The sequence below is a fragment of the Phytophthora infestans genome, genomic scaffold (genome assembly GCF_000142945.1).
Source record: "Phytophthora infestans T30-4 supercont1.14 genomic scaffold, whole genome shotgun sequence".
Lineage (NCBI taxonomy): Eukaryota > Oomycota > Peronosporomycetes > Peronosporales > Peronosporaceae > Phytophthora > Phytophthora infestans.
In genome coordinates, this window is record NW_003303745.1 from 1,430,273 (window position 1) to 1,454,669 (window position 24,397).

Sequence of the window (24,397 nt, forward strand, 5' to 3'; positions counted from 1 at the left end):
CACTTTGCTTTACACTGTCGCCGATTTGGACTGGCAAAGGTGTAGAGTCGCACGACAAATTTTCGAGCAAACGTGAATATATTTAGATTAAACTATTGCCGCCGTTGTCTCTGTTCCTGAAATTGAGAGTATGCGTTCGAGGCTTGTAGTAGTCGAGTGTTAAGAAGAAATGAAATCTGAAAGTGAGTTTTATTGAGTTAGTTGTACTTGTCTTGCTTTGCTAGCTCCTTTCTACTTTCCTAGTAGTCCTCCTAATCACATGTAAATCCATACACAAAATATACATTTCGTCGGCAACGCCTATATTCGTCATAGACGTTGGCGACGAAAATCACTTGAGTTTTGTATGTGGACTGGATAGGGTAAATATATCTTGAACAAACTATTGTCGCCATTATCTCTGCTCTAGATACTCTGTATTAGCACCGGTCACCAGGGCAACAAAGAGAAAGCAGATAACAACCTCAGCAGAGCCCTCCGAACCAAGAGAGTAGAGTCACACGGCAAAATTTTGCGTACACGTGAATATATCTTGATTAAACTATTACCGCCCTTGTCTCTGTTCTAGATATTCTGTATTATGCCAACTGCTGTGGTATTTCGCTCCCCAATGATATTGTCGTGGCGTGGGCCCGAGATGGTCTTGGAGTGTCGTCGTAGTCCGCGAACTTCTTGTCCTGCGGGCCTGGGACGTGATTGGCGCCCACCCTGTCCTTGGCCTCGAACTGGTTGAGGTTCTTGACTTGATTCTCTGGTAGACCTTGCTTGACCAGCACTCATTCATTGACGCTCTTGCCGTCGGTCTTGAAACCGTGCGTGCTGACCCTCATGCGCACGAGCGAGTGCAGGCGCTGGGTGCTGCCGCAGATAACCAGCTCGAACGTGACCACCTACGGCGACTCGCCGCCGGTGTATGCGGGCTCTACGTCCGCGGGCAGCCGCTTGGTGTACGCGTGGTCCACGCTTGCGGGTGGCAGCTTGGCATACACGTTGCCCACGTTCGCGGAAATCAGGTTCACGTACGAGCTGCCATAGAACACCTTCTTCTCGTGCTGGGCTAGGTACGACAGGAACCTGTTCTTGCCCTTGTTGTCCAGTGTCTTGTTGAACTTGACGTCAGCGTGAAGAAGCCCACGTCCTCGCTCGTCTTCGGCCACTTTCCTGCCTTATCCCCGTGATACTTGCCTCAACGACCGTTCCAGCATCAGCACACTATCCTCTCCAGTCACTGGACTGTCGTATACATGTAGATTGGGATTGGAGGAGACTTCCAGCTACCCCGTCTATACGTGGTTTTTGCGAGCCTCCACTTAGAGCAGAATCTTCTTCGGCAGGAATCGCAATGGCGAGGACAATAGCGAGACGTAGAAACGATCAAACGTACTCTCGGCATCATATACATCAGCTCTTGTACAGCCTGTTTTGTTAATTCATCAAACAGGAAATCGTTTAGAAAAACTATTGATGCACGCTGAAATGGTAAACGCGACGAAAGTGGCGTATCAAGAGCGTCTCCTTGGCTCAAAAACACTTCGTGCAGCCTTAGTACATGCGCTCGCAAACAATGAACACCTCGAAGAAAATCTCCGGTCGTTTCTTGATTTTCAAGCATTGGCGTGCAATCGTCTGAATCGCAAACTGCGCTGCAACATTCCCCAGGCCAGCACCAATGTCAAGAAATACGTCGTCTTGATGCACAGCTCCAATCATTTGAATCACGATTGATATAGCGGCAGGCAGCATCTCACCTGCGCTCTCATCCGTCTTTCCAGCTTGTTGACGAACGTCCGCGGCCGAAACGTTGCTGAAGATATCGCGGATGTACGCACGCAGCCGGTTCTGGACAGAACGTTTACTTCTCATGGCCCGCGACACCTCCTTCCATTCTACTCGCTTGTGTTGGGATTCATACTCGAGTGCAAGCGCTACAATTTGTTTGTCTTGTGCGTCGGTGAAGTTGGTCCGCATAGCAAAACATACTGAGAGAGAAGGCATGCATCTAACCTAGGAATACTATAGTTGATACCAGCACGATTGGTGGATCTGGGGCTGAAGCCTCGACCAAAATTTTATGATAGGTCTAAGGATCTGCTAGCCTTGTTTACAACACGTTTTTCTCTTGCGTTTCATGTGGCTACCAGCCGAACTGCAAAAATGACGCTATACTGGCCGAAAAAGATACGCGCTCTCGCGATATTCACGTACAAAAGGATCTATCAGAAGCCGTAATCCGAAGATCTGATTGGCAAAAACAAAACAAGGTCTGGATTTTGTAGAACGCGGCAAAATGCCGCGTTTAAAGGGTCGTTTCCCACCCTCTTTTGAAAAACATGTCAAAACGCGGCAAAATGCCGCGTTTGACCACGAAAGGGTTAAATCAGATCAACCCTTTCTTGGGCATTTTACCCGCATCGCTAAGTTCCATTTGTGACAAATGTGTGTGTGTGAAATTGCCCTCTAGATAGTGTAAGAGATGGAGTCGGTATTATTGGCAAGCGTAAAATGAAAGACCAATCGTGTAGGTGTTTAGCGGCCGAGAATCAGGAAATGTGTGCTAATGCGACCTCAACGAGTACTAAAATGTCCTATTTGATCTAAAATGAGATTTCTCGTCTTTATTAGGAGATTCGCCACGTACGATATTTTTTGTTGCCAGGCCCTAGAACAACAATCCGCGGGGAGATTTGGTGCGCTCGCTTCCGACAGGACCCTAGTGTCGCTGTGGTGCGCCTCCGCTTGCGGGAAAATCATCAGGACAAATAGGATATTTTAGGAAGGCATCTTCTTCCTGCTGGTCGGATGTAAGCCGAAATAGTGCACACTGTACTTCGAAGTACATGTAATGTTCAGCATAGTAGATCAAACGAACCGACAGGAGATCTCACTGATGGTTTTGCGGCTTTCGAGACACATAACGGCGGAGAAACGCAGCATACAATTGGTTTACATGTATTACTTTTGTTGCGGCTCATTTTCGTAGTACTTGGTGCGTACTATCGGCTTAGGTAAACCTATGATGAGGAGCCCGTAGCATGCTGCTTTACATTATAACACATACAGTCAGGTTGGTGGCGGCGGCATTTCTTACTTCTCGTGTTCGAGGCATGATACCGGTACGATGATCATCGGATTGTGAGGTATCGACTATATTGTGCGCTCTTTTGGTGCGCGATTGTACGCGCACGCAATAGCGCAAATCTGTTTTTGACTTGCCTTCAGTCAGAATCCACTCGTCTCAAAACAACAGGAATTTTGTACCGGTAAGTCTGAGTGGCTTTAATGAAAAGGACCAACGGCAAACTTAGTCTGAATTCACGATGCTGTATGTGGCAGAACATGAATTCTTCAAGGATGAAAAAAGAAATTGATGTGGATAGGCGGTTGATACAAGGGTTACTGAATGTATTATGGGGGGGGGCTTTTTCTTGTTTATAACCATTCGTAACTTTTTTTAGAAATCTAGGTCAAGAACAATAATTGCGATTCAATCAGTTAAATATAAACTTCCCCAATTCAGAGCAATTGCAAACGATGGTGTTTTCTGCAGGTCTAGGTAGCGGACCGGGATGGGATAGCACGGGCTCAATGATACCCTCCATCTGAGCAGCTAAATACCACGGCAAAAGTTTCAGAATACATTTTAGAGTCGTTGGAGTAGTCAACAGTGGCGCTTAATATAATGCCGATAACGGGCACCAAAAACGGACTCTTTTTAAGTTTCGCTTAATTTACTGCTGACCTCGAAAATCCTAATAACAGTAAAGGAATACATGTAATGAAATCTGATACATGAAGTTATAGTCGACACATACAACATCAGAGCTCGGAAAATTAAATAAAATATTGTATTGGATTTAGAAAAAAATAATCCGTTATTCCGTATCGATAAAAACAATAATAAGTACTGCAATTATTGTCAGGAATTGGTAGGGTCAGAGCGGTGCAGTGGTTTGGGATGACCCTACCAATCCACTGCACAGGGTTCAAGTCCCACACCTGTAAGAGAAGCTGGTGGCTACCACCGGGACTTTTGTCCGGGCTTAGGGTACTCTAGCAAACAAAAAATGCGCCGGCGACGGCAGGCAGTCCACCAGCGGATATGGGTTTTGTATCTGAAAGTTTTATACCTGCTATATTTAATGATAAGACATATTATCACTAATAAGAGGTTATCCTTCTTGAGTGACTTTCATCTACTCTGCGTCTTCATCGGCCGACTCATGGAACCCCAACAGAGAAGTGAAGTCCCAGAGCTCACGGTTAGCGCGTAAGAACACCAACATCTCGAAGTTAGCTGGCAACAGGCTGGAGCGTAGAGGGTTGAGCACCAACTTGCACTGCGAGAAGAGGCGCTCACAGCGATTGCTGGTTGGAGGAACCTTTTGTAGCACGTCAATGTACTTGGTTCCAGCGGTTCGGCGAGGTCTCTTCGCTTGACGAAGCGTTTCCGTCGCGAAATCTGTTTTCTTCTTCTTGTTCGGTGCTGCTGGTTCGCGATCAGCAGGGCCAGCAGAACGAGCCACAGCTTCTTCTTCATCGGCGCTTAACGGTCAATCCGACAGCAGCTTGACAACCGCATTCTCAAAGGCCGGCGATTGGACGATTCGAGCCGATGCACTAAGGTGGTGTGCCGTCCCTGGGTACTTGGAAATAACAGCGTCGAAAAGGAGTCGCACATCGGCAAGGTTACCTTCTTCGGCCTGTAGCTTGACACAGACGCTGTCTAGCGCCTCAAGCTTAGTGACAAGCTGGACAATCTGCCGATGGGTGCTTGGTCGGGGTAGGAGGTCCTCCACAGCTGTCACCATTTTGATAGCGTCCCGGATCTCCACATAGCGAGCCAGCATCTGGTAAGTGGATGACCAGCGCGTAGCGTTTGCCTTCAGCGGCTTGTACTTCGTAAACCGAGCCAGGTCCGCTGCATTGTTGGCGTGCCGCAGCTGAATACACAGCGTTTGGACTTGGTCGATCAGCGGCTTGTAGTCTTCAAGGTACCGGCCGACAGCGAGGTTGAAGCGATGACTTGCGCATCCTACGAGCGGTACTCCCATGCGCGTAGCGACGGCTTGGTTTGTAGGGCAGTTGTCAGCAACCATGAACAGGACCATACTGCGATCCTTTTTGCAGACATCCAGCACCGCATCAATCATGTCGATGTGAGCATCAGCGGTCTGGCCGTGCTCGGCAGAAGACAGCCCAAGCAAAACTTCGTGTAGCGCCCCGTCCTTCGTGAAGACACCGTAGATAGCGATGAAATGGTAGGTCCCTGAAGTCCAGCCGTCAAACATGAGGCCAAACTGGTTGCCCATGTCTGCCGCAATACGCGTTCCCACCTTGCCCGCCACGTGACGCATGTACTTGACCAACGTCTTCGAAGACACTGGCTTGATTGCAGCCAGCGCACGCGTCATGGCGTCGTCCACCTCACTCAGAGGGATGTTCCGGACGAGAACCCACTCCATCCACTTGAAGATCTCCATAGTGCGCGGGTCAATGAAGCCGTGTGCTTCGAGGGACTGGCCGAACGATCGCTGGCTCTCGTCGTAAGTCTTCTTGTAGCCGGGGTGGCTCGTTGCGAGGTGGTTGATGAGATTTGTGTAGCCAGTCCCCGGCGTCTGCTTGCGAGCCTTGCCGCACTGCTTGCAGGAAAACTGCCCGTTGCCGCAGTCCGTGAAGAAAAAGCTGGAGATGGCGCGAGAAGTTGACATGGCACTGGCGAAATGAGAAAGGAGAGGCACGAAAGCTCAGCCTGATGCCTCCGGCAAACTCACACAAACCATTCGTTTTGATTGCATGCTTGACAACCACTACTTTACTCTCTGTTGCTTTTTACGCTGGGTAAAAATTCAATATAATTATTACGGGCACAATTGCATATTTTACGGAAAGATCAATTTGCCAATAATCCATTATTCCGTCAATACAATTGCACAGTTATTATATTATAATAATTTTTTCCGAGCCCTGTACAACATTCAACAAGGGCAAGTGTATGTAAGAAAGTGCTTCGTATTTCTGACAGATAGAGGCTGAAATCCTGCAGGTTAGCTGTTGTACTACTTTGACTGTGATTCCACTCCCACGAAACCAAGAAAGCTGAGTATCGCAAAGGAGCCCAAAGATGCTGCGCCCGCTGCGGCATACATTAAGTTCGTCAAGTCGTGCGATTTGTGGGGGTTATCGTGAGCAAACGCCAGTAATTCCTTTTGCCCCGGCGTGATTTTTTTGCTCGACAAGCCCTTGAGGGTATCTTGAAACGCCTTGCCATCCTCATTTGCTGGGGTTTTACGTAGAAGAGATTTTACTTTGCCGAGACCAGATCTCTCCTCCGCTCCACTGAACCGTAAAATCATCGCTTTCTTGTTTTTCGCTTGAGTGACCTTGGGGTGATGGAGAGTAGTGCTATTATTGGCTAGCTTAGATGGTGAGGAATTGTCTCCGTCGATAGTACCGGCTGCAATGAAGTCGATCTATATTGTGGCGAAGGCGACTATTCCCACAACACAAGCAAGTTTGACCCGCATGAAGAATTTTCGCGAATGACCCGCTACAATACTCGTCCTCAGTGATTGGCAGTACAAGGCTACAATAAGTCGATTGAACTTGCTGTCACTTTCCAGGTGATGAAATACAGTTCGTAATCAAACACTTTACGTCCAAAGTAAACAGACCATAATTCAGAGTTAGATTTGAATTTCTAATGCATGTACATGTAGTACGCTATCTGATCGGAGCAATAGAGTGCATGGAGCTAGGGGAGGGGACGCAGCTTCATGCTTCATGAGGAAGAGTCGTATATTCTGGGGTACTAGTACGTGCCATGCGCGTGTCGGCCCCCGCCAGGACCACGTCAGTCGCTTTCTATTATAATAGCTACGTGAATTCTAACCTACCCATCTAATAGCGACTGCCCTACCCTGTCGTGGCATCAGCCATTTAGTGACAATTGCTGCAATCATTTTTCTAGAGGGTGAAAGAATTTTGCCGACTTCTCGAATTCTAGAAATTTGTTGCCCCTTGTGTCAATATGCTCTGTCCTAGAACAAAACTGCAGCAGCCATCTACATATCGCTTTTACACTGTACCGGTATGAACGCTGTTCTGTAACGCCTCCGTATGGAAGATCGAAGAGGTTGTTTACTGTGTAATTTCTGTAATCTGTTTGATAAATTCCCCAGTCTGCGTTTTCTAATACAGTACAGTAAGGTACAGCTAAATATTGCAAATTGTTTACCATGCTGATTATGTACGATAATTTGTCCAGTAATCGGAATTCTACTATAGGTATTGATATTATACACTGGTGAACCAGAATAGCTGACTACTTTCTACGAAATTCATAAAAAAACGCTAGGTAGTAGCTTGAGAGCTATCAGGGATTGGATTAAACGACGGTATATAGCAGCTAGTTCAATATTATTGTATAAAAATAAAATCGATATCAAATAACAATAGATATGGTATTTCGAGTTCTGAAGTTTGGTAAACAAGTCTAGACTTTGACAATGTATAATAGTTCTGCGAGAAGTACACGACCGTGCTGGACCCGCACGCGCTGTCAACGCAGAAATAAGTGAGCTTTGATGTCAACAAGAAACTCACATCCGTGGCTATAGATGGCGATGCTGTGCAGCGTAGTACAGCTATAAAAAGTTCTCCGTCATACACTGTTGTTTCTGTTCCAAACTACGTACACATGTTGCTTTAATACCCATCATAACAACCTCAACAAAAACAAATATGCTCTGATTTTATGACTATCGTAATTCAAGTTAAACTACGGTAGAACTCAAAAGCGCAATAGATACAGTGAAACATTGCTTCGCGCCAGAAGATTTTACTTTGGTTGTTTTGGTTTGTTTCAGGTACCCACAATATATAGAAGTCGTGAAAGCAACCTGAAGTGGACGTAAAAAAGACAATTGAGGTTGATAATTTTTGGGCGACTTTAACATTTAGGTTGCTGAAATTTGGACAACTTTAACCGAATATTGAAAATACCGTTTCGATTCACTAATGTACGTTCACTCTGCCCATCAATTGCAGCCTTATCTATGATGGACGACATTTAAGGTTGCTTTAGAGCCTCGCTATTTGGAACGTCACTTTTCTTTGAATACTGTACCGCGCGTTTACATTGAGCTAAACTAAAACCACGAGATTTCCATTATGAGGTACAGACATCTGTAGTTCCGAACCAGGCGGGTAATGATTTAGCCTGTAGAGCCCCGCAGGCTCGCACATTGCTTAACTGATTGGCAAAAAGGTGACTCAAGCGATTATTTCAATAAAGTTGCTGTGCTTGCGCTAGAGCAGGCTATATCTAAAGCGACGCTTCAATCAATCCGACATTACAACATGCGCTCAGACATTATGCCAGCCTTGAGGTGGATCTTTGAACCACCATTGCTCTTAGCCCAGACACCACTTCGCAATTTGCGTCACCCTGCGCACCTGCACACTCTTGGCATCACCTCCGCAAGCTACCGTATTTGTTCCTGCTGCACCAATTCAGCCTATACCAAAGGTTTAACTTGCATAATAGTTTGATCGGAATGCGTTCATGCAACAACTCGGAATCGAGATAATACATTCCTCAACAGCTTAGCAAATATTGTCGCAGCGATGTTTCACCCGAATCACTTCATTGACACGCGATGTAGTTAATGTCAAGTACAATGCGTTTGATTTATCTTGGTGACGCCGTATTGATTGCCAGATGTGCGCTTTTCGGCTGAAATACTTCGAACTACTTTTCGGCGCTTCGGCGAAGCTTTCGTCATCGACTCGCAATGCGTTTCTCTGTCCTAGCACATGAAGCATGGCTGCATCTCGCGCTTTCGCTAACCCGAAACTACCTTTGTGCTTGCTTCTTGAAAGCCTTTTGGCTGGTGCTTTGGTCTAGGTGGGCTTCAAAGCTCTGCTTTTGGACGTCTAATGTCACAGCTGTTTTGTAGCTTAGTAAGGGGCGACCAAACGCTTGCTGCCAAGTTTCTAGGGGATTACTATTTTGGATCGGCAACTGTATTGAGGCTGGTGCTTTAGCTGTGATATGTTGGACTCGTATCAGTACGGACTTCCTGAGCTGTCAGAATGACTGCGAGGGCATAGATTAAGGACAGCTCGGAATTAGCAGTCTTGGATTGACAGAGCATTAAATAAGCAATCCAACAAGCAATATACGTTGTCGTTGGTGGGAGTTCCAGCTCCCAATCTACTGTGTTAATGCTGTAACTCGTCCCAGAGTTATTGCTAGCCCGAGGGCTACAGAGGAGACAAGAAACCAATGGATTGCGCTCTAAGTGGCGCTTGTACTGCACGTTGTCAAAGTTGATATACCCAACCGTACGGGTAAATGCGGTTTGGCAAAAACCCGGCGGACCAGCGGCCACCACTGAGATGGAGGCGTCGCCAAGCTCAACAGCTCTGGCCGCACTGGGGCAGTAGCAAATACCCACGCGCCGACGCTTTCATAACCCGGGCGATAGAAAAGGCATGGTGCAGCACAGAGGGGTCGTGCTCAGACTAGCCCTGTGCGGCGAGATCGCGGCTTTTTCGGTGAGGAGTTCTAAGTCTGACAACGGGCACGCTAAGCAGCGAATGCAGCGTGTTTTACTGCGGGAGTCGCCTGATGGAGTTCCACGCAGGCTGATTGGTACAGTGCATCACTGCAGCAATGGTGTGGCGGTATCGCCCTACTATTAGTAGCGCGACCTGCCCCTACATTCCGTGTATGAGGGTCAATAGCGCTAGTGAAGCTTTGGAGGACAGTGTGACGGTCGGTAGTATCCTACCATCTGCTTCTATGTAAAGCTTAACTAGGCGTTGCAGTATTCCTAATGAAATTAACTTGGTCTCAAATGGAGCAATCAAATACGGACTTCCTGGGCTACCAGGATGGGCATAGATTAAGGACAGTTTGATATTGGCAATCTCAGACTGGATTACTTCGTATGAGGCCAAGCTCAAGCACACCATTCCATTAGAAATGCTGCAACGCCTAGTTAAGCTTTACATAGAAGAAGGTGGTAGGATACTACCGACCGTCACCACAACATTCTAAAGTACTTTTTTTAAGTTTCACAATTTTTTCAGGTAGCTGTTTTCACATCCCAAATCACCGTCTGCATTTGCTTCTCAATAACTGACGCACGTGCGTTCTGCGCCGGTTCAATTTCGTGACGGATCGATACAATGTGCTGGGTAATTACGTAGGTGTAATCAACTTCCAGCTTCGTACTTCAAACGGGTTTGAATGTCACGCATACCTTACCGCGGATGTATTGGGCCTTTATAACAAACGACGTCACCGGTAGTGTTCGATATTATAGCGAACCTTCCTCTTTATATTTCGATGGTCTGAGTTTGATGCTCGGCATTGTAACGTTCCGTAAGCAGGATAAAAATAGAGGGCTTGAGTGGGTTTTCAGCAGTATGCAAGAAGGGTGGTAAACTAAGTTGTTTTCTGGTGTGTCTTAATTGAGGAGCGAATGTTTAACAATAAAATTCCCGTGATATGGCATGTGAAACCAGCTTAGTTATCTGGGCAAATGAAAAAAAAAAGTGACGGAATAGAGCCGTGTGGACAAAGGTAGATTGCAGTTTATCGTCGAAATGTATGACCTTGGGAAACTATTGTGTGGGGAGGAAGCGATACAACATTAGTGGCTGCCACGACGAAATTACCTTGACCGCAAGCCATGATCTCAAGAGGGCCACGACTCATCAAAAGACAGCACTCTGACTATGTTCATTGATTCCCACTATTCGTCACCGTAACGCAGCGGCTAAATCCGTATAGACTACTTGAAAGAGGGCCTACTTGTACCAACATCAATGGGCTTGTATCCGTGCCGGGACATATTTCGGTTCATCACCCCAACATGCAAAAAGAAGTCATAAAGCAAAAACGACTTTCCCTTCCCGTGCGGGACCCTACCAACGCAAACGTTCATCTAGGGATGCGCAATGTACCGTAACGTGAAAGCTGAAATATCCTTCTTTCGCATGATTCATTTCCCGCGCGGCTGCGGCCTCAAACGTCCTCGTAGTAGCGATTAGGAGAAGTGCCTACATGAAGAATTCGACACCGAAGCCAAACAGAGTGAATAAGGAGGACAAGGCCAGCGTGGTCCACGCACCATCGCTGCCATCAACGACGGCATGTCGTTGAGCTGCGCGTGAACCTCCCCAACAGCGAAACCTTAGGCTTGTACCGCTAGAAATTCTTACAGGGTCTTAGCTCACGTATATATTGGACAGTGGTGATCAAGGACTCATTGAGATAAATGACTATCGCGCACGCAGTGATACGTACATTGATTTAGACGAGCTATGGTGCATCTTGCGCCAAGTAGCGGAGGATACTGGCACTCGTCCGTTGACTGACGACTTTCCTAACGAGAAACATGTCTCGGAGCGGAAAGCGAAACACTGTGGATAAACCTGAGAGCATTTGGATCTGCGATGCAACTGGATTATGCAAGCCTTGAATAAACTTACCGGTTAGGAACCAATAATCGCCTCTAATTCATCTTTTGGTTTCAGACGGAGTCGGTATGATCCAGTATTACCGATATATTAGGTTCACGTGTCTTTTCGCAGATTTTACTGGTGAAACTTCAACCCGTGGGTTCACAGTTTCAAATAGCAACTGTCCAATAGTTGCTCGCAAAAGAGAACCTCTCAATGAAAAGTCGCGGTTCTTGTCCTTTCGCATTTGAAACTCCGAGCCCTAAAATTTTCAGAACCCAGTTCCTGATTCTTAGGGGTTCTGAGTAACTATCAGAACCGTAATTCTGGTTCGGTTCTTTTTAGGCGTGGGATTATGCTCTCAAGAACGGTAGAGAGCGTGTTATTATCCTAAAATGCTTCAGGGCAAATGTGCAGCGCTCAAGTGACCGAAGCAATCTATTATATTCTGACCGTCAGAAAGGAATCCTTCGCTAGCGCGGCGTAGATGTGGATGCCCTTATTGTTGTGCACATTCTGTCAACTTCGATGGCAGCATCAATTCCCTAAAAGGGAAAGTCGGCAAGGGAGTCGATGAAAACAATTCATCTTGGGAAACTACTAGACGGCTATGCTTTCTGCTGTAAAGGCTAACGTCACATCCAAAGCTAAAAAAAGAAGCTGAGTAGAAGTCCGCGTCAGCCTAGAAAATAGCACGACAATCAATGAATCTGTACGATTAATTCGACTACCAGGCTGCAAAAAACAAAGCGAGTACTTAAAAAAGATAGCGAGAAGACGACCAAACGGAAGGCAAGAGAAGAGGGAGCTGTCCTAGCGAAAGAGAAGCGTAGAGCGCGTAGCTTAATCGAGCAAATGTTCTAAAGAAGTCATCCGAGGCGGCAGAAGTCGTCATGTCAGGCGTCGTATAATGAGTATGATGTACGGTACTCGATAGCTAAGACGCTGGTTCGATATGTGGGGATACGGTGTACCAGATGTTGTCAAAATAGTATTTATGCAAGTGCCACGAAATATACCTGGCACGGATATGTTAGCTGCCTTGTGGTGGCACGTTTGCACACTGAGAAAATTGCCAATAGTAGTATCATAGCGCGGCACAAAGTGGGGAGTTTTTGTGGCCGCACAAATGTGAGATCTAGTCAAAATTGGATTTGTCGGTAGGTTCAATCTCCACCGGTTTAATATTCAAGCAACCGGCACCTCTACTACACCTTTGCCAGTCCAAATCGCGGTGTGAAGTAACTTAAGTGACAAAGAAATTTTAACTTTTTATTTTTAAAAATTGACTTAAGAGCAATGGCGATTTAGTGCAGAGCTAACTGGTGGTCGGCATCAAAACCTCTTCTTCTGGCATCATGCCAACAGAACCAAAGCATGGCCTCGCGGCCCGGACACGCGTTCTCGACGCACACAAGGCTGGGCAGGACTGGGCCTTAGTAGCCGATTGCAACGGAATTCCAGCTACAACGGCTCGGACTATCGTCGAGCGAGGAACCCTGGACATCAAGAAGAGAGGCGGCGCGCGGGCGATGCACTAAGTGCACGCCGGAGATGGAGGAGGCCCTCGTAGAATACCTGGAGAATCACTGCCAATACACGCTCGTGCAGATGCAGAAGATGCTGCACTACGACTTTGGAGTTCGTGTCAGCACCTCCACAAAAAGTAAGAAATTGTGTGACAAATTGTATACTGTGAAACAGGTAATAAGCTCTATTTTAATTTATATTTTATTTGTATTGTACTAATGGCTAGTGTTTATTGCATAGGTTCGAGTTGAACCAGAAACATGTAACAACGATGTGAATATCGAAAAGAGGAGGGAGTTTGGTGAAGCATTGCTGGCTCATGAGCGCACGGGGTCTTTCATTGTGTATTACGATGAAACAAATTTTAATTTGTATTGCAAACGTACACAGGGCCGAGCTCCAATTGGCCAGCGTGCTGTTGTCAAACTCCCGCCCTCCAAAGGAGCGAACCTGCAGCTGCAATGCGCCGTGTCACCTGAGGTGGGCCTGGTGCACTACGCAAAACAGAGAGGCAGCATTAAAATGGAGGTCAATGCTGCGTTTGTGGACGCGGTGTACGAGGCGGTCAAGCGCCACGACGTGTACCGCGACCACTTCGCTGGCAAGACGGTTGTCATTGTCTTAGACAACGCTCCTGCTCATAGCCAGACTGAGAATCTGATTACTGAGCAGGAGGACTTGGAGCTGTTGCGGCTGGCGCCATACTCCCCCATGTGTAACCCGATTGAGGGTACGTTTTACAGACAATTATAGCGTGCACATGTACTAACATTTGTGTCTTTTTTACTGTGCGGCAGGGTGTTTTAGTGTATTAAAAGCACGCATTAAGGCTTATCTTGCCTTAAGTCATGACGAAATGTTTCTTGCTCCACACGGAGAGAAAACAGAGCGCCGGATGCAGCTGCTTGAAAACGCTGCAGAGCATAGCTTGCCATGTATGGATCTGCGCTTGGTTAACAAGATGGCGCGCCACTGTGCGTTGTCAGTGGCGGCAGCTATTCGTAGCGAACCTATGGAGTACGGCACGTAAAGTTTTGCACTACACTAAATCAACTTTGCATGACAGGCTTTTTCTAAAAAAAAAAAATTTTAAAAAGTAAAAAAATTAATTACGGGACGTTCCACTTTGCTTTACACTGTCGCTGGCGAAGGTGTAGATATAATATATTTAACTTCAATGGCTCCTGATACAGCGAGATCGGCAACGTGAAGCGTGGAGACGACAGCATTCCTGCCGACGGCGATGCAGCGATCCTACCTGTCCGGGGAACACCTATACGTGTAGACACCACTCTGGATCAGGCTCTCACGCCTGCCCAAGGTTCACAGGGGCGTTCATTCGTTAGAGACGCTGACGCGCCCCCCCCCGCTTTTCTACTGCAAAATCTTCACCAAAGTAGAATGTGCGCTCATACACTCTCTTCTCTTAGCGTGCGCGGGCGAGTATACCACATCACGTACCTTGCTATGTTTTGAACAATCAGAAGCTCACGACATGTAGTAGCAGTTGATGCTAGTGCATCTACAGGTTCAATTCTTGTGACAAATGCTCCAGCGCTGCAGCAACGATTCCAGCTGACCATCCGACCCATAATCAAGAGCACTGTTGGTCAGCGTAAATCTTTGGGCGATACGCTTGACGATGTCGTAGAAAATGACATGCCATTCGATTAACCATTAATGCCATACTATGGGATCAATTCAGCGTGCGAGTCAAGGACCAAGCCGTGAAACTGGATGGAGCGTGGAGTGTCATCCCTCCATCTGTGACGAAGTGGAATAAAGTGATGCAATTTGAGAGGCGCCACACTGTTGACAGCGGGAAGGCACAACAAGCGTGGAACAATTGCCTTGTTTTAGAACGCGGCGAGACGATCACGTTTGTTGTGTATGAATACGGGATGTCGATTCCTACTTAGCGGCTCTTAAAACGTTTCTGGTAGTGTGTGTCCTCCTAGAACACACCGATCGTTCTGAAGCAGTAGCCGAAGTCCCCACTAACGAAATGGCTGAGAGGCGTTAGTGCTACCAAGAAATGGTTTGGCGCATGTGAGTCAGCCACACAATGCGCAATCTAAACCGGTCTACGTGGGAGCAAGCGACCTCAGACCCTTCACCGTAATATACTGCACCAATGCTCCGGGTCCCGGACTCTTATCCTCAGCGCGAGCTGTCCAAGCTTTCTCTCTCAGCTAAAGTGGCACTGGAGTGTGTTGATGCTGCTCTAACCGACCAGATGCTACGAGCTGATTGGGATGCGTTTGGTCGGCGGATAGATAATCATGAAGTAAACCTGAGGTAACGGAAATCCATTATTAAGGATTTTATTTGAGCCTATCACCATCACTAGCTAATGACGTGCCTGAACCACTTGCCCGTCTTAAAAATGCTGACAATGTCGACCACAAGAATGAAAGTTCGCACAGTAACTGATGACCACCACTATCTCTACCATTTCTGCAGTACTGAGTGCCGCTGTTTAAATCCTAGCCCATCAGCTAAGTCTTCTGACCTCGCTGTAATACCGCGCATTTCTGGAGCTTGCCGCCTTTCTGCTTATAATTGACCTGTTGGGTCGAAGTGACCTCGGATTTTCCGGCCACATAAACGTTTTACATGTTGTACGATTCAAGCCACCGAAATGACTCAGCCACGAACATTGTCAGATATCGTTTGCTTGATCCGTCGTAATGGTGCTGAGACGACGGTTTGATGAATCCGTTATTGTACTCAATCGGGTTGAAAAATGGGCAGCAACGCCGGCAGGAAATGGACACAATCTCAATGCTCCGCAGAAAGTGAGCAATGTCAAGATCGCGGTGGATTGATGCTCCATCTAAAATCCACACAGAGTCTGACTCTGGAAACAATCTAACATCCCATCGAATAGGGTAGACAGACGCCTGGCAGTACTTCACATATTCAGCTTAATCAAGCGCTCCTGATAAATCGAAGTAGCCGATTAACACATGAACGCTAATAAATGCTAACACAGACATTCGTGGCTTCAGTCGGAAGTCACCTCCTACTGCAAACGTTTGCCCTTCTTAGCAATATCCCCTCTTCCGGGTCATCCCTCGATTGTTGAAGGACACTTCATCTAGAGAAAACGACGTTATGGTAACCCTAGTCGACTCTGCTAAGATCCTCCACGAGGCGAAAGTATCGATCTTCTAAATAAACATCGCTCGTCTTTAAAACACCTTCAAGGTTAGACCACATTCATGTATGATGTGCCGCACTGACGATTTGGATGATGTGGTGTGGCATGCCTTCTTGTAAGCGTCTTACGCTTCATCAAGGAAATCAAGGGGGTGGTCTTCGTAGAGTTCACAGAGCCAACGTCTGTGCTCGACCGTAAACTTCCAATCGGATGAAGATTGTACTTGCTCGAATATGCCGGTGGAATCGTACACGTGAATCCAGTTTCCGATCGTAGTCTCGCTGTTGTGGTACACACGTGGGAGTTTTTGTCTTGAGTAGCCGAGATTAACGTAAGTGGAATGAAGTGTTGGGGTGAACCTGTTGATGTATCAGGCTTCCTTCATACTCAGAGATCTAAGCAGGCACGACAGCTACAAGAAGGGATACCACAGCTGTATTGAAGATCACAAACGCAGTAGCACCGCAAAAACAGACGCGCTTATGGGAGATGTTCTAATGGACCACGTGTGCACCTGAGATGCAGCCTAAAATGACCTTTTGAAGCCGCGCATCACAAAGCGCGCTCCTGTTTAACACCAATTCCGTACAAGAAGGCCCTCGCTCACCCCTCCATACAAAAACTAGGCAAAAGTGTAGCCATCGGTCATCGTTTGGCCGTCAAATTGGCTCGGATTTATCTTACTTGCCCCAATGAAATCGATTTCTCGTTTTAAATCTGGAGAAGTCCGAAGGTAGACTAATTGAATGTTTTGGGGGTTCAAAAACCGACTGACGCTTTAATTTATACAATTAGATCGATAACAGTGTAGATATTTGCCCTTTAATTTCTAAATGGTCGTACGGACTACGCTCCTAAAAGATGGGATCCCGGTCCCTTACTTTTAATACCGCCTATTAACGAAAACTATATTTTAACTATCTGTGGAGAACTCACGGATTCTGTGGATTTTTCATATTCCCTCATTTCGAAGCTCAAAGTCCGGTCGGTGGTACCGAATCATCTATTTTAGTTAGCAACCGACTCGGTCGTAGTACGACTCGCACCGCACGAGACTCCTAAACGTCATGGGCTTCACTAATTCAATCAGTCAACACGCTTATTTTTTTTAAGAGTCACTCTCTATTATATCTAGTAGTTTTTTTTGCGAAATTTCTTAGATTAGCGGAAAAGTCCACTTTTTTGTCGTAAAATTTATTACATCGAATTGGTGCTACGATACTACTATTATTAATACTTTGAGCTAATTATAACCTCGGTATAATAACGGATGCGCCCCAGTAAAAGCCCCCTTCCGAATAGTGTCCTATAAGGTACTACATGCCTGCACTATTAAATACAAGCCTCTCCCGAATAGAGTCCTTTTACAAACTACCAAACCTGTTATTACAAACTCTCTGACCATTCATTAGACAGAGAGGAACAATTTTCCGGCAACAGGCCGAAAGTTGCCCCACTTTTGGTCTACAAAGGAAAATATTCACCGTCTTTTGAAAACAAAGTCAGGGCCACTTTTCGTGGCACACCAACCCCGAGCTTGGGTTGATAGTGAGCTGCTCAAGAAGTGGATTGATGTGGCTATTCCATTTGTGATGCACGGTGAACGTAAATGCTTGGTTTGGGACAGCATGGGAGCCCACATATCGAAGGCTGTGAAAGCTAAGTGCTCTTCGAAAAGTGTTCAATGTGTGTTGAGCTTGCAAGCTGAAGATATAAGAGTTTCAAGGACCTACTGTACATATAAATTAACGCTAGAAAGAGTCAGACCAATAAAGTCCTCACCAGTATAAAGTCCTCTCTTTTGAGTGGCACTATTAAATATAGTCCGGACTCTAATAGGGCGCTTCTGCTAAATGATTTATTAATAGCTTCAAGCAATACAGATTGTCTCCAAATAAAAACACCCTTCCGAATAAAAGCCTCTTGCAAAAACTGACTTCGTTGTCATCAGGCCCGGGCATTTTTAATAGTGCATGCGCATCGCTGATCACCGATGTAAGGTAGAACTATACTGCAAAGGCACAGTACTACCGTGACGGCAACGGCAGTGTCGTCTTCGGAGCAGCATGCAGCACATAAGGTACACCCTGTGCTGGACCAGCACTGCTGACCAGTGATCAGTTCCGGTATTGGTACATGTAATTACGCCTCGTAAGCTGAGTCCGTGATGATCCGAAGGCGAGGAGGGCGGTGCCAGGCGGGGCATTTCTTGTCCATTGGTGACCGGTGCTCCGAGCAGTGCTCTGTTTATTAATAAGCGAAATGCCTGCCGTCACGGCGGTTGTCACAACCATAATGTGGACCTCGGTAAGCTCTTTAGTGCGCAAAGAACTGCTGTTTTAATAGAGCTGGAGCTTAAAAGCTCCCTCTCATTGGCCTAAGACTCGCAGTCTGCAGGTATCAGATAGAGCCCCAATCAGCTGGTCCAGTCTCAATTTTGGGGCGACCTGGTCTGTAGCTGATTACTAGCGGGTCCAGTCTACCGTAGACTATAACCACGCGTATTACCGTAAAATGCCTCAATAAAGAAATCAACATACAAACATACAGGTAATGCTACATGAGAGAAACAAATCATTCGTTTTCGTCAAGTTTTGTCATAAAATGCTAAAAGCTATACGTTTTAAGGTGTTCTTTTATTAGGCACTTTTACTTTGGTGTTTTGAATAACTATTTGATAAAAGTGGACTCGATGAATCTTGAGCTTTGCACAGGAAAACTAATCGGATAGGCAATCACGATTTTGTTCATCACGGTCATTTCGCTACGGCTCTACTGTACTACAGTCTGTAGAAGTACATGTACCGGCATCCTCTGACCCAACTGCCGGCCTGGAGGTGGATCCCGAAACTATTGACCATTCTTGAATTTGCTTTCTACCTGAAAACTCGTTTCTCAACTTAGCAATGCGTTTCAGCGTTTTCGTCACCCTTCTCGTGGTCGCCTTTGTGGCTTGCTGCTCCAACTTCGCCAGCGCCGAAAACGTCGCTGTGGCCAGTGAAGGTCGTCGCCTTCGCGCTGAGCATGCTGTCCCTGCTGTCCCTGCTATTAATAGCGTCGGTGTCAACAAAGACAATGTCGCTAAGCTCGCCGGTGGATTTCTCGAGAAGCTGAAGACGAACACGGCTTTGACGAAGGCGGTTAACGCTATCAGGGCCTCTGACGGTGACGAGGTTGCCGTGAGACAGGCAATCACAGCATTCGCGGCCGCTAAGGAGAGTGCTAAGATGAGCGACGAGGGTATTGCCAAGATCTCGGCGATGATGGCTGACACTGTGCAGAAGAACCCCAAGTCGTGGCCGCGTCTCCGCAAGTTCGCCAAGATTACGCTTGGTGCTACTATCGGTGGTTTAGCTATTTACGGTGCCTACAAGGCTCTGTTCGACCGCAAGTCTTCTACGGCTGAGACGACTACGACGACAGGTTCAGCGTAAGCCAGAGTGAAGCCTGTTTGACATGTAGATCAGTACTCGCTGTTGGGTTGCAGTGATACGCATATAAGTACTGAGTCTTCACTAAGCACCAAAATATATCATTTAACCTTGATACGACGTGTTTTGCCCGACAACAACTGAGCCATTCTGAACACACCTGCCATTATCCGAGATCGAACGTGGGTTTAAATTGGGAGGAAGATGTAAACGAGCTGTTTTATTGCGCATTGTGGCTGTGTCACTTCAGCGCCCACGCTCAGAGACTCAAACGCTTTTATGGCCGTCAGGACATTCATGCAGTCAGGAAGTCTCCATGGACGTTTTGGTAGTCCTCTAGTAGCATACCGTAGGCAAAAAGGTAGCCGAATTTATCGTGAACCAGTAGGAAGGAACCTACCTTCATGGGTGCTGTGGACGAATCCTTTCAGACATGTATTAAAAGTATTAAAATAGCCGATCGTATTACTTGTGTTAGTACTGTATACGCGTCGCTTACAGTAGTAGCTCAAATAATCAAAAATGTAGTAGTTATTTTAACCCTGGCATTAAAATACACCAATCGAAAGCTCTACAGATTCTATTTGTATACGTTTCAGTGCGATCTGTCGAGTGGCTGTTTCAAAACACAGCTGTGACTGTTATTTATTTTATTCAAGTCTAAATCATAAAACCTTTTTATTCGAATATAAAGGTGTCATTAAATATAAGATATTATAAACCTATAAATTTTAAATTGAAACATATTTCTAGCTAAAATAGGGAAAGTCTAAATGGCAAGCTACAAAATCAATATGTACGCTCATTACTTATTTTATTTTCCACCCGTTTTTAACATACAAGTAAGTTTTGCCCAGCCTGAAAACCGCATCAAAAAAGGTCACTAATTGCTCCAGCTACACAAAAAAGCGTCCTCGATGCTGTCGACCACTGTAAATGCACAGTGTACTATAGATACAAAATAGCTTTTTGTACTGGAACCGATTTAGGAACGACACATTTTACAATGTGGCGTATTGGCACCGATGGGGCATTCTACATGTATCCTACATATTTCAAGTAAAACCCAGGAGCACTTCAGCTTTCATTCGATGTCATTGCACCTATTGTTCGCCAGAAAAGATGACTTAAAATCAATTGTTACAGGAAAAAGCTACCCCCAGAAATTCAGGCCTCTCCAGTCCAATATAGAAATATTTGACATTCGGCATAAATAAAGTAGAACTTATGGAGCAAAGTTTTTTAGTAGCTTGACGCAGGAGGTAAGTACACGTCAGTCTTAATAAAAACTTTGAAGTAGCACTTCAGAAACATGTATGCAACTATTAGAGTGGTTTAGCAGCAGGAACTTGTGCGAGTTGTAGACTAGCGCCAACCACACAACCCTAATCACACTGCCGCACACGTTGGCTTGCCAGCGAAGCATTTTGCAGAGCGAACGCGAGCTCTTATCAGTCCTTGGTGTATACTACGTTTGCAAAGCACACAAGCCAGTCAAGATGCTCGAAGAGAGCTTAGTCCTCGCAGCGACCGCTCTGGACCACGTCCTCGTCGAGGACGCCGCTGTGCTCTTCGCCAGATCTCCTATTCCACGACCAGTCCTCACACTGAAGGGCAACTTCAATTTCAACGCATTAAGCGAGGGAGACTTTCGTTTTAATTTCCGATTCTGGAAGCGTGACGTAATTCGGCTGCACAAGGCGCTGCGGCTTGAGGAAGACTACAAGCTACTGAGCCGCCTTCGCGTTGGTGAAGTCGAGGGGCTCTGTGTGTTGCTGCGCCGGCTCGCGTACCCTGGACGGTACGGGGATCTTGCTGTGATGTTCGGCAGGTCGCCCAGTGCGCTGTGCCTGATCTTTCGCTTCATGGTGGACCTAATCTACGCTAAGTGCAGCAAGCTTCTTGCCCTTAAGTACGGCATATTGAGCTCATCAAGGTGTGGAGCTTACGCTGCAGCGGTCGTTGCACGCGGCAGTCCTATTGACAGGTGTATCGGCTTCATTGATGGCACGGTGCGTGGCATCGCCCGACCAGTGCGCAACCAACGGCAGTGCTATAATGGGCACAAGCGCAAGCATGCACTCAAGTATCAAGGTGTCATGGCTCCCGACGGACTATTCATCGACTTCTACGGCCCCGTTCTCGGTCGTCGGCATGATGTCTACCTGCTACGAGTAAGTGAAGTTTTGCAGCGTCTTGTTAGCGTGCATGGCGAGTCGTACTGCTTGTACGGGGATCCTGCTTACCCAAATCGGCCTACACTGCAAGTCGGTTTCAAAGGCTCACGCCTTTCGCGGGATCAAGAAGCCTTTAATGGTGCAATGAGTGCTGTGCGTGTATCTGTCGAGTGGGGGTTTGGTGGAATAACTCGGTTGTGGCCGTACGTGGATATGAAGGTTTCGTCCAAGCTCCTACTTTCTCCTGTCGGCAAGTACTACCTAGTTGCTGCTCTACTGACAAACTTTAGAAATTGTACTAGTCCCAACCAGATCAGTCGTTTCTTCGGAGTTAGTCCGCCATCACTCGAAACCTACGTAGCGCTCGCTTTTCCTACTGCGGAATTCGAGCTGCCATAGCTCGCATAATCTCAATAAATGCCATGCGCTCTTCCTTTTCTAACGCTAAACGCTCTCGTTCTAGTGCTATGCGGTTTTCCTCGTTCGCTACCTTTTTGAGCTTCACAGTACGTGCAAACTCATCTCGTTCTTTGACGTGTGCCATCAACTCAGCGAACTTGTCATGCTTGCTCGTTCTCCCCTTCATTCCGGTCATGGCCTCGTCCCGCATTGCATCTGCGCGCCCGTCGTCTCGCTGCTTGGCTTCCTTGGCCTGCTTCTCCTCCTCCTCCACCGTCTCAGCGTCCTCGAACAGCTCTAGCACGTCGGCGAGCAGGTCGTCCCTCTCGGTGTGCTCTTCATCGATACCACTGGCTGCTGCACTTCTAGCCATTTTGGCCTTGAAGTCGGTGAGCAGCAGAGAGCAGCGCTCTCGGCATCGCCTTGCATCCACATCCAGCGCCAAAGCCGAGGCCACGGCTGCCCATGCAGCCGTCTTCCCGCCACGCTCCCCCTCGAATGGATTCGCTGCGAGCACCTCCTTGAGCAGAGCATCGTCGTCGTCCTCATCGAAGCGGACTTGTGTCTTGCGCTTCTTGGTGGGGCGAGAAGACTCCATGGGCGGCGGCTGGTGACTGCTGGTGCAAGATGTAAACTGGAAGAGCACTGGAACCGTGTGCTCCACCAACTTGTGGTTTACAGTATTCGGATGTTAAAGTGCATATATATACATTTGTATACGACTTGTAGAAAGCTTATCAGTCGTAGCTACATCACTTGAACGAACGTGTGACGCTCGTCTCTGGCATTCCTCACAAAAAAAACTGGGCGTCACACGTTCGTAGCTTTCTACTAAACCACTCTATTAATTCAGTACTGAGGACGGAAAAATAATATTTGATGGTCCCCTTTGCCTGCTCATTCACATACGCCTAAATTTAACTCAGCAATCAAGACCCATGCAGTTATGAAGTCGAATTTGAAAATCACTCAGAGTCTACCGCTTGATCATCAAGCTGACTGCCGGTTGTAATTTAAATAGCAAGCTTATCCTTTATACTAAGAAAGTACTGCACTAATAAAATCTACAATGACTATTACGCACAATTGATGTTCGCACAAAAACTAACAGTATTGTCGAGATACGTGTTTGAAAATGTTTTGAGAATGTAACTAATATGCTTCATAAGCCTCTCAAACCCATGCGGCTGACGCGGGCTGCGTGTATTCTATTAGAACTCCGTATGTAAGGATTACCTGCACGTTGTCTACGTGTGCCGTCACAATCGGTTGTCCCGAGTTACGCGAGACCTTTGGCAGCTCACGATGCTAGACATATACTATATAATACAGTAGTAGTTTAAGCTGCAGCCATGGTATCACCAACAAAGACGAACTCACGAGGATAGGAGAGTTAGGAGAATAACTGATAGCTTTAGAACACACAAACACATCACTAACAGCTCGTTAGTGTACAGTAGAAATCTAAAACACGTGTGCGGAGTACACTAGTACTGTAACCACTATATATATATGAAGGACATGTATAACATCGACCATCGGTATGCCATGACCATCAAAAGATGACAGAGGTTCTGCCCTGCTTTTTGCGTCGTATAAAGAAGTGCACACTGTACCTAGCTTACCGGTACATGCATTGTGCCATATGAATAACCACGGTGTATACAGTACAGGTTATTAATACATGTAAGTAGTATAATAATCTGTAAATTCGTCTTTTGACAATCTGATTCAGATAAAGGGCAACTATTAAAAGCGATACCGTACATTGTACCGGTTGTACAGCCTTAAAATATTTTTTTGCAAAAATCATGTGTCTCACCAAGCTGTTCGAGCCTCCGCATGACGCCGACAGGAATGGCGAGACAACAGTCAACGCACCAAGTCCCGCAAGGCACCACAGTCGTGTGCGGCGACTCGCCGCCGGCGAGGCACAGCCGAGCAAAGTGTACTCCGTGATGTTGTGAGAACCGTTGTTTGAGCTGCCTCCATCGCCAGGCCTTGGTCAAACCTCTCCATCAACCCCATTCTTCTTGTGCCCCGTTGGTAACTTTAAAATCGTGCAGATACTGTAGAAGCTCACCGACAGAAACTTTAGATCGTGCAGATACTGAAGAAGATTCCCAACAGTGGAGGACCTTAGGAGTGTAAGGCTCTGTAGTAAATCCCGGGCGAAAAACCAATCAACACTCGACAAAGCGGGAGCCACCCCGCTGGAACTTAAA

General features: G+C 46.7%; 2 protein-coding genes across 2 annotated transcripts; one reads left to right on the forward strand and one right to left on the reverse strand.

Annotated features, from left to right (window-relative positions):
• Positions 1-1,225: 1,225 nt before the first annotated feature.
• PITG_09214 (uncharacterized protein) lies at positions 1,226-1,968 on the reverse strand (the record flags this gene model as incomplete). Its single annotated transcript, XM_002903465.1, has 4 exons — positions 1,226-1,385; positions 1,440-1,520; positions 1,571-1,772; positions 1,857-1,968. 4 exons carry the CDS (start codon positions 1,966-1,968, stop codon positions 1,226-1,228), a joined length of 555 nt encoding a protein of 184 aa, XP_002903511.1.
• A 17,103-nt stretch (positions 1,969-19,071) lies between these two features.
• PITG_09216 (secreted RxLR effector peptide protein, putative) lies at positions 19,072-19,599 on the forward strand (the record flags this gene model as incomplete). Its single annotated transcript, XM_002903466.1, has 1 exon — positions 19,072-19,599. The coding sequence occupies one exon, from the start codon at positions 19,072-19,074 to the stop codon at positions 19,597-19,599; it is 528 nt and encodes a 175-aa protein (XP_002903512.1).
• Between the last annotated feature and the right edge of the window lie 4,798 nt (positions 19,600-24,397).